Raw genomic sequence first — 9,891 nt, forward strand, 5'->3', positions numbered from 1 at the left:
TTTCTTTGACTCCAAAGGGTCTTCTTTTTTAAAGATACCACTGGTCCTAGAGATAAAAATATTAAATTAGCTAGAAAAAGGATTTATTTATTACATAGGTTAGAATAAATTAATAATTTGAAATACTTAATAGATTTTGCAATGCAAATTGGCTGTACAATCCACAAAATCCTACAACAGCCTCGGCCATTAAATTATAATATATATTTTTCCATTTCCCCCATTATAATTATTTCCAGATATCTTTTCTTTCTCTGTCAACCACCTTCTACTGCCAAAGCTGGATTCAAGTTAATCGAGTAATTTGCCCTAATGAATTTTTAAATATTACTGTAATATTTAGGAATTATAGCTTGTTCATTTTCAAAATTACCCAGATTCCATGTGCAATGTGGTCAATTTCATCTCAGACTACCAAGGCTAAATGGTGACTCTTTCAAGTGTTGCAATGACTTTGGTGTAGATATTTGCAACTGTTTTGTTACTTGATACTGGAGGATTTTTACTGCTCAACGTAATGCATTGTCTTCACAAGAAGAAAGTGAGACCCTGAAAACTCTGCGGACTCAGACTCTGAGTAATTATATTTCTTAATGGTGACTTAGAGGTTTTACAAAAAATCGCCTTTTGTGTTACTTAATTTCAACTTTTATTCCCAGTTAAAGAATGAGTTTATTCCTTATAATGAGATGTATTAAATCAAAAGATTAAAAAAAAGGCTGTGAACTCCATATCTCCTCACAATTCTTGACACATGTCATTTCCGTAATCCAAGTTGACTTGGTTATTAATATTAGATTTCACGAGGTTTTTCCTGCGAGTGAAGTTTTAGGAAATACCTCCAAGATAAATGCTTAAAACTGCTCACAAGAATATAGAAACCTTTGACTATTGCAATTTTCCTCCTCTAAAATGTCATTGATTTTAACAAGTGTATTGGTAGTTTAAGGTAGGTTTGGGATTGATATTGACAAAAACTCCTACATTTCTTAGTCTTACCTAACAAAGCTCCTCCTGATTCCAGGCAATACAATAAACCCTCAATTTTGTGGACATTCTACTTACCACCATTCCATCCCACAAGCCTAACCTTTTTCCCCCTGGTTCTTCGCTAGGGTAATGCTCTCTCAAGCAGTACATTTCAAATCAAAATTCTCTTCATCCACCTTTCCTGTTTCTCTTGGATTTCTTGCAACAATCCTCTCTCTTTTCCCCCATAATCATGCCTAGTATGTACTTCTATCATTTCCTATCTGACCATTTTACATCTTCCATCCTTAACCCCTGCATCCACATCTCATAAGCCTCCAAATACATGCCCATTATCTTGCTTCAACATCATAAGTTTCCAAGCCGTGCAAAACTGCTCTCTGTAACACATTTTTCGTAAGCCTTATCTTAACATCAAATATTGAATTTTGCATTGCAGGAATGAGGTAAAACTTACATCCCTTGAGTACATTTTATTTCTAATGTAATGATAGATTTATTTAAGATGGAATATTGACATATGTTTTCCAGGAAATACATTGGAAATGGTTAAAAAGAGACGTTTCAGGCATGATATGGTGGAATATCATGATAAATTAAAAATCACCAATTTTTAATTAATAAAAATTGGAACTGGTATCAGTGTTTATGCAGGACTGTTGGTAAATAATTTTGCTTTGATTTTCATATAATTCATTTGCATATATTTTCAGATTAGGCCCATCATGTTGTCAGCCACATCCTTGTTATTAAGAACAATTACCAACTTCATTGAAAGTCATGTGCAAATATGCAGTAGATATTGCTTTCTTGTCATGAATCTAATTTTTTCCCAATTTATTTTAAACAAGTACGACCTAAAAGGTATTTAATTCAATCGGATAATGCACCTAATATTTATAGATTTAAATGTCTTTTTCTCTAAATAGATGCTGACATTGCCAGCAAACATCTCCATATGGCCTCTCCTTTTGAATTGGATATGGGCATTTTAAAAGGACTTAAGGAATGCAAGTGGCCTGGAAGAACCCAAATTCTACCTTGGCAAGGTGAGACAATTTTTATAAAATAGATGTGTAGTATAACCCTGTACTACAAAATTCAAGGCACCAAAAAAAGTTATTCAACTGAAATTAATGAACTTAGTTTTAATTCAGTACTTCAACAACAAAAGCATAAGGACATTGACTGACTTGGCCAAACCATTTAATAGTGCAGTTTTTGTGTGATAATTTAAAGAAGGTAGAACTTTATGCTGTGAGAATTAAAATAAAATGAAAACTAATGCGAAACCATGGGCCATGAATTCAGAGGAACTATGTTTTCTTATTTTTCTTCTATATTTTCTTTTTTTAGTCTTCATTACCCCTCTATCTAGAATCTTGCTATGTAATGTCATTTTCTTCTGATGTTTTTGCTTCCATTGGAATGAAGTCAATTGCTTTATCTGAGCTGTCTCTCTTTAATTATCATCCAGAAGGAGAAAATTCTGTTGATTCAACACTGCTATGGTTCTTATTTCCTGGCTATATTTCCAAGATAACACGTGTTTTATCTTATACCCAGGCAAATTAATATTATATCTTCTTCTTATGATAATGTATTACAGCTTCTAGCTTCTCTGGCTATTGTCCTTGTTGTTACTTTAACATAATTTTATGTAGTGTGTCAAGCAACTAAATTTGTGGGAAAACCCAGGAATATGCATGGAATTCGCAATGAGCCAGGATAAGCTGTGGATTTTGTGGAAAGAATTGGGTATCTTCTATGAGTTCTATTTTTATTAGCTGTACCCGGGCGCGCAATGCTGTGGATCATATGGCCAAATGGAAAAGAAAGAAAGGAGGAAGTGTACTTTTCTAATAAGTTTAATTTCACAATGCTAGCGGTTATACAACATTTTTTGTTATTCCATTGTCTGTGGAGATAGAGAGAATGTCCGTTTGCCGGCTCTAGAACCTGCAGCATATAATTATCCACATGAGAAGCAATCAGTGTCTAGATCCAAACCATGTAATTCTAAAGATTAGCCGTGAACTTTGTTGATGTTGATTGTAAACACCAATGAAATTGGGAATTGCAATCTCTTAAATTGAAATGGCAAATCTGTTAGAATCATGGGAATTCGAGGAATGAGGACTTCTTCACTTTTGAAAGGTCCTTTCAAGATTATGGCTTTTATCATGATGCCCATTAATTGTTTTACTGCTAGCTGCATGCCATTTCAAAGTTTTGGCTGGTTGGTATTTCTCAACATGATGTATGGCATGCCAATTTTCAATGTAGTTCTTGCGGTGGCACTCCTGGCTAATCAAGTGAATTCAATTTGATTAGCTCTTTCTTGTTGACGTCCCTCAGCCACTAGCTAGTCGGCTATGTGAAAGTTGCATTAATGCACCTTCATCAACATATGCTTTGCGGTATAAAGTTCATCAGCATGGGTTATCACTTTACACTCAGATGATTAGTTAGTTGCAGCTCCCCAAACTGTTCCTTACCAATCTCTTAATTCCCTCAAATCTCTTTGCATGTACCTTTTCCATTACCTGTTCTCTTTGTTGAACCTAGGCCTTCCTTAGTCAATTTCCTCCTCCGTTTTTCCTTACTCTTTAATTTTCAGTGAATTATCTTTGCTCTGAAAGTTTTAATCAAATTTCCTCATTCTCTTGTACTTGTCCCTTCATGTGTATCTCTATCTATCCATTTTGTTTTTGGCATTCTCTATCGCCAAATTTCCATTGCCTCCGTTCATATGTACTATGTAATTCAGTTCATATATATTTTCTATTTCAGTAAAAATATTTATTGAAATATATAGCACCAAACCAGGTGCATGCCTAGGTGCTTTTACAATTCATCACATGCTCTATTTTGTCTGCATTTCAATTATCTTTTCTTTTGTGAAGTATTGGCCAAACTGAAGGAGGAATAATTATTTATATTTTATTTCATACTTGCGAGAAACTGGAGGGAATGGTGTTTTTATTAATAAACATTATTCTTTCTGTCCCTATATTTTGTTATATGTTGGCTTATTTTGATATAATTGACCGTTGTTCTCAGATTCTGGCATCACTTTCTTCCTTGATGGTGCTCATACTGTTGAAAGTATCAAGATCTGTCTGGAATGGTTTAGAAAAGAGTCTCATGCCATTACCACCATTGGCTCCAATGCATGGTGAGTTGTATTGTTATTGCATATATTTGAGCTGTTAAGTTTCAAAACAAGGCTTTTGCAAGTTTTTTTCTTAATTGGCGGTTTGCACCTGACCCATGCATGCATTTTGCTTGATTTTGCTCTTTAAGTCAACTGCTTTCCATCTCACTATTGTGTGTTTCCATTATTTTTGTCCACTTGAACCTACTTCCAAGTAAGTCATTGCCTTTGTCTATCAAAATTATAGAGATAACCGAGAACAGAAATTCGATGGTTTGAGGCTCTACCTCATGATCACTGAATAAATGAACTTGGTATTTTTTCAGACAAAAAAAACTTAATTATAATACTATTGAAACTATGTTAATTAAATTTTTGTGTGAAAAAATAACAAGTTCGTTTATTCAGTGAGTATACAAAACTTTTTCTGATGAATGAACAGTCAATTGGTGGCATAAATATATAGGATCAATTGAATTCCAATGAAGACTGGATTTAATTAAAGTTTAATTCAAAGGAGAATTAGTGATTCATAGGCTCCTATACATTTTTATTTCTTGAGGAGTTTGAAGTACATTTCGCGCCAGCATGAACTTTTATAGAATTAAAAAAAATAATGAACAAAAAATTTTGTATTTGATAACCTTTAAATTATGTAGATAAGCTGGGTTGTATAGTATTCATAGCAAGCCAATACATTTGCAAACTGAGGTTCAGTTTGGAGGGGATCAGGACTCTTTAACAAGCCAGAACACAACAAGCAAGAAGGCAACACTCCACCACCACATGAACATGCAACACAAAACATTCTACCCCCTGGGTATGTATGTGTGTGTATATATATAAAAAATATATACATATAATATGTGTATATATATATATTTTTTTTTATAATATGTATATATATAATATGTATATATATAATATGTATATATATAATATGTATATATATAATATATATTTATATATAATATATATATATATGTATATATATGTGTGTTACCTCAGGTGTGGCAGCTTAAGCGTGAAGTTAGGAATGCCAGTGCCAGATTGTGGAATGAACGACTCGTTTATTCGAGAATTGGAACATGAGCATGAATATGATCGACATGAATCAGACCAATCAGTTCAAAGAATATACCCATGCAGAACCACCAACAGAAGGAAGAATAAGATAAATTAATGAAGTCAATTGATGATGGAAATATAATATATATATATATATATATAATAATTATTATAATAATATATATAAAAATGTTATAACTGAACTCTTCATTGATTGATAGCCGGTTCGAAGTTCCCCGGGTCAGCAAGTATATATATGTATGGAAAACATCATATTTTGTTAATTTATACGTAAACATTTGTTTTACTAAAAGTCTTTTGCTTTACGAGAAAGATTGCGGAGTGGATCGTGGGGGTACAAGGTTCCACTGCACATATATTTATTTCAATGAAAATGATTGCCAATGGTTTCCTCCTGTATGCAAAGGCCTCTCTTTTGTAATAGCATATGCATTTCTTAAACTTTATCCAATTTTTTATTTGACATAAAGGGATTCGGGACCTCAGAAATGAAGTAGCTATTAAATCAAGTGCAGTACACATTGTGTATTAGTTTTTAATTAGTTGGAATCTTTAAAAGGAGCACAATCTCTTCCAGGGCCCCCCTTTGAATACAGCCTATTTTTATACACTTAAAACTATGATTTTGGTGGACAAAATTTGTGCTTGAATGTCTAGAAATTCGGTACTATAATCAACTCTATTAATTATGGTGTGTCTTTGAAAGATACAGAAGACTTTGTTTGACAAGCCTTCGTTTTTTCATCAGAAATAATTTTTGTTTTCAGTAATGGTGATGCACAAGGGGAAAATAATGTGCAAGAAGTAACAAGGATTCTTCTTTTTAATTCCACTGGGAACCGAAACATTGAACCCCTCCTGGAGCCTTTTGCAAAGAGCACACTTTTCCATTGTGTCCTATTCTCTCCCAATATCCCAAATTCCTCAATAGACATGCACTCAGGTGGGTTTGTATTAATATATATATATATATATATATATATATATATATATATATATATATATATATATATATATACACATATATTTTTTATTATTATTATAAGGTAATCTACTAGTTAAGGTAGGTTTTTTGGTGGACACAATTATGAAATAATTCTTGTATCTCCGAACAACATACAACCCATCATCCAACTCTACAAACTCTTTCCTCAACCAAGTTCCTCTTGATCTCCATATACTCCTTCCTCCCGTCCAACATCCCTATCCTGTTCCTGCCCTTTTCTTGTTTGCCTATCATTCTCCCCTCTTACAGTCTTCAACATCCCCCTGTTGATCATTATGCCCCTCACCCTTTTTTCCTGCATCCATAAGATTTCTCTCAAAAACCCCTCTTCACCAACCATATCAAGTGCATCCTCATTTGTTGGGAGGGGTTGGGGGTGGGTTGGGAGGGAGGGGATGGGTTGGGGGAAGAGGGAGGGAGGGGTTGGGATGGGGGGAAGAGGGAGGGAGGGGTTGGGATGGGGGGAAGAGGGAGGGAGGGGTTGGGATGGGGAGGAAGAGGGAGGGGTTGGGATGAGGGGGAAGAGGGAGGGAGGGGTTGGGGTAGAGGGAGGGGTTGGGTTTGGGGTAGAGGGAGGGAGGGGTTGGGATGAGGGGGAAGAGGGAGGGAGGGGTTGGGATGAGGGGAAAGAGGGAGGGAGGGGTTGGGGTAGAGGGAGGGAGGGGTTGGGATGGGGGGAAGAGGGAGGGAGGGGTTGGGATGGGGGTAGAGGAAGGCAGGTAGGGGTTGGGATGGGGGTAGAGGAAGGCAGGTAGGGGTTGGGATGGGGGGGAAGAGGGAGGGAGGGGTTGGGGGGGAGAGGGAGGCAGGTAGGGGTTGGGTTGGGGGGAGAGGGAGGCAGCTAGGGGTTGGGTTGGAGGGAGAGGGAGGTAGGGGTTGGGATGGGAGGAAGAGGGAGGGAGGGAGGGGTTGGGATGGGGGAAGAGGGAGGGAGGGAGAGGTTGGTAGGGTGGGTTGGGTTGGGAGGGAGGGAGAGGTAGGGGTTGGGAGATAGGGAGGGGTTGGGAAGGAGAGCGTGGGTTGGGAGGGAGAGGGTGGGTTGGGAGGAAGAGGGTGGGTTGGGAGAGAGGGGGAGGGAGGTTATGGAAGGAAGGGGAGGGAGGGTTTGGAGATGGAAGGGGAGGGAGGTTTGGGATGGAGAGGGAAAGGGAACGAGGGTTGGGCGGTAGAGGATGGGTGTGTTGGGTGGGTGGGTTGAGAGGGAAAGGGAGGGAGGGTTGGGACGAAGAGGGAAAGGGAGGGAGGTTTTGGATGGAGAGGGAAAGGGAGGGTTGGGAGGGGGAGGGAGGGTTGGGATGGAGGGTTTGGATGGAGAGGGAAGGAGGGTTGGGAGGGAGAGGATGGGTGTGTTGGGAGGGAGGGTTGAGAGGGAATGGGAAAGAGGGTTGGAAGAGGGAGGGAGGAAGACGTAGGGTTGGGGGGAATGGTTGGGATGGAGGAGGCTGATGTTGGGAAGGTTGTGAGGGAGAGGGAAGGATGGTTTGGAGGGAGGGTTAGGGAAGAGGGAGGGATGGTTAGGGGGAGGAAGAGGGAGGGTTGAGGGAGAGAGAGGGAGGGTTGGGAGATAGGGAGGGCGGGAGGCCTTGGGAAGGGAGGGTTGGGAAAGGTGTGTGTGTGTGTTGAATGAGTATTCATGCACACGTGCATGTTTTTTCTGTATGTTGATCAACTACATCTAGAGGTCTGTTTTTTCTAGTGGAAATCTGTGTAATGGATGTATGCTAGTGACAAAAAGTTGCATATTCCATGAGAGCAACCCAAGAAAACAGTTCTCAACCTTACTTTAAAAATTGACATAGAGTAGCATGTATCCAAATTTTATGGCACTACCAAGCTTTCTTTGCTTGTGTGCCTCCCTAATCTCTTTTGTATGTCTGGCCCTTGTCCACACTTTCAGATGAATTACTGAACCAGGCTTAAGGCATCTGTAATGTAAACCCTCAAAAGTTATAATAAAAATAAACCGAATATGTTGTACTTTGAGGTATTGGTCTCTTCACCACAAAACTTAACTAATCTAAAATGTTTTACTGCATTGCATGCTCCACCATCATTTTTAGCAAAATGGTGGTAATGACAAACCTCGTACATTTCTTACCTATGATTGATAACTAAGGAAATGGATTGTGCATATTTAGATCTGAAGCTGAGGCCCTCCAGGCAGGATGGAAGCGACATAATCGACCCTGGGTTGTTGCAATGTAAAGGTGACTATTTATTTAAATATACTGAAGCAGTCGATAATGGCATAGTTGACAGGAACAATTCAAATGTAATTAAAATATATGATTTGGAGATTTTGTGTAAATGCCAGGAAACCAAATTATTTCTGAGAAATTGCTGTATATGTTACAGCCAAGAAGGTTTCTTGTGGGGTATTGCTCTGAAAACCTTTCCTGGTATGGTATAAGATATTTTTGGTTTAGTACACAAATGAAAAAGGAAAATATTAATATCATAGTTCTGGTTACCATGCTCATTCTGTTTTTCTCATATCAACCTCATTTTTTCAGATCAAATGAAAGTATCAGCTTCTAGTGGCCATACAAGAGATAGATGTCAGGAGCATCAAGAAGTTTGGTTGAAGCACAATCATGAGGCCCAAGTGTACTTATACTCATGCGTAACTGATGCACTAGCATCTGTAAAGAATTTGCCTTCACCTTGCACATCTGGAAATACCAAGAAAAAGATGATTCATGTCCTAGTATCTGGATCCCTCCATCTTGTGGGAAGTGTGCTGAGCATTGTTGACCCTGACCTGTCATATTCACTTTCACAACAAGGAATACAAAACCATGATACTGTCAATGTCTCTTCTGTGTACCGCCATGCCCAAGGCTCCAACTATCTGACTTCACCAGCATGAACTTCGGTGCTTGTTTGATGACTAAAAAATGGGAGGAGTAATGACTGTTATAACTGTAGTCATGTAGAAATTTTTTCTGTAATTATCAGGTGATTTTTAGCTCAAAAAATTAATTTGTTCCTACATGCAAAGAAATTTCAAGGATATTTATTCTAAGTTGAGCAAGTTAATCGCCTATTGCTATTTAATGCAAAAGGTCGACACATGTGATGCTTCCAATAACATCATGTTATTGCTTGAATGTTACCATAAGTTGATAAAAAAGCTACAAAGCCTAATAAATAAAAATCGTAATGTGCATTAAGTACTAAAATTACGTATAAATTGATGAATGCGATATTGCAGTACCATTCTCAAATTATTTTACTGACATTTGGCCATGAAATAATAATACACATTATTATGTAAGAATGCAGTGATGGCAAATGGAAAATAAGTGGTACATACTGATGTCGGATTATTTTTCAGGAACTAGATCAAATAGTGGTTAGTGTATGACAATTTCTTTCCTATTCACTTGGATATACTCCCAGGGAATGGATCCCTGTGAACACTGGCATGATTTTGTGTATTTTTCTATATCGATCAAGGTATGACATGGATCATTCTTATTAAGAGGAACATGGCATCTGTACTGTAGCCCATCTCACGCCGAACTTAGTACAATGACTGAAAAAATATCATGAATCTCAAAGTTGTAATGAATGAACATTTCTTGAATGTTAAAGGATAATGTGCCTTAAAGATTTGGTCAAATAAAATGTATTACTTGTTATGATA

The 9,891-nt window shown here is 37.6% G+C and overlaps 1 protein-coding gene across 7 annotated transcripts in view; it reads left to right on the forward strand.

Moving 5' to 3' along the window:
• LOC139697435 (folylpolyglutamate synthase, mitochondrial-like) overlaps positions 1 to 9,891 on the forward strand; it is a 42,383-nt gene extending 32,492 nt beyond the window's left edge. For 6 of the 7 annotated variants that reach the window (XM_071596144.1, XM_071596146.1, XM_071596142.1 and 3 more), the window contains 5 exons: positions 1,920 to 2,039; positions 4,054 to 4,168; positions 6,004 to 6,179; positions 8,381 to 8,449; positions 8,756 to 9,891. In XM_071596144.1, the coding sequence (XP_071452245.1) occupies positions 1,920 to 2,039; positions 4,054 to 4,168; positions 6,004 to 6,179; positions 8,381 to 8,449; positions 8,756 to 9,111 (836 nt within the window). In that variant the 3' untranslated portion in view covers positions 9,112 to 9,891. The remainder of the gene's footprint in view (positions 1 to 1,919; positions 2,040 to 4,053; positions 4,169 to 6,003; positions 6,180 to 8,380; positions 8,450 to 8,755) is intronic. The other variant, XM_071596147.1, reaches the window with a different exon arrangement.

This window comes from Hetaerina americana, unplaced genomic scaffold, assembly GCF_022747635.1.
Source record: "Hetaerina americana unplaced genomic scaffold, ioHetAmer1.1.p SCAF_76, whole genome shotgun sequence".
NCBI lineage: Eukaryota > Metazoa > Arthropoda > Insecta > Odonata > Calopterygidae > Hetaerina > Hetaerina americana.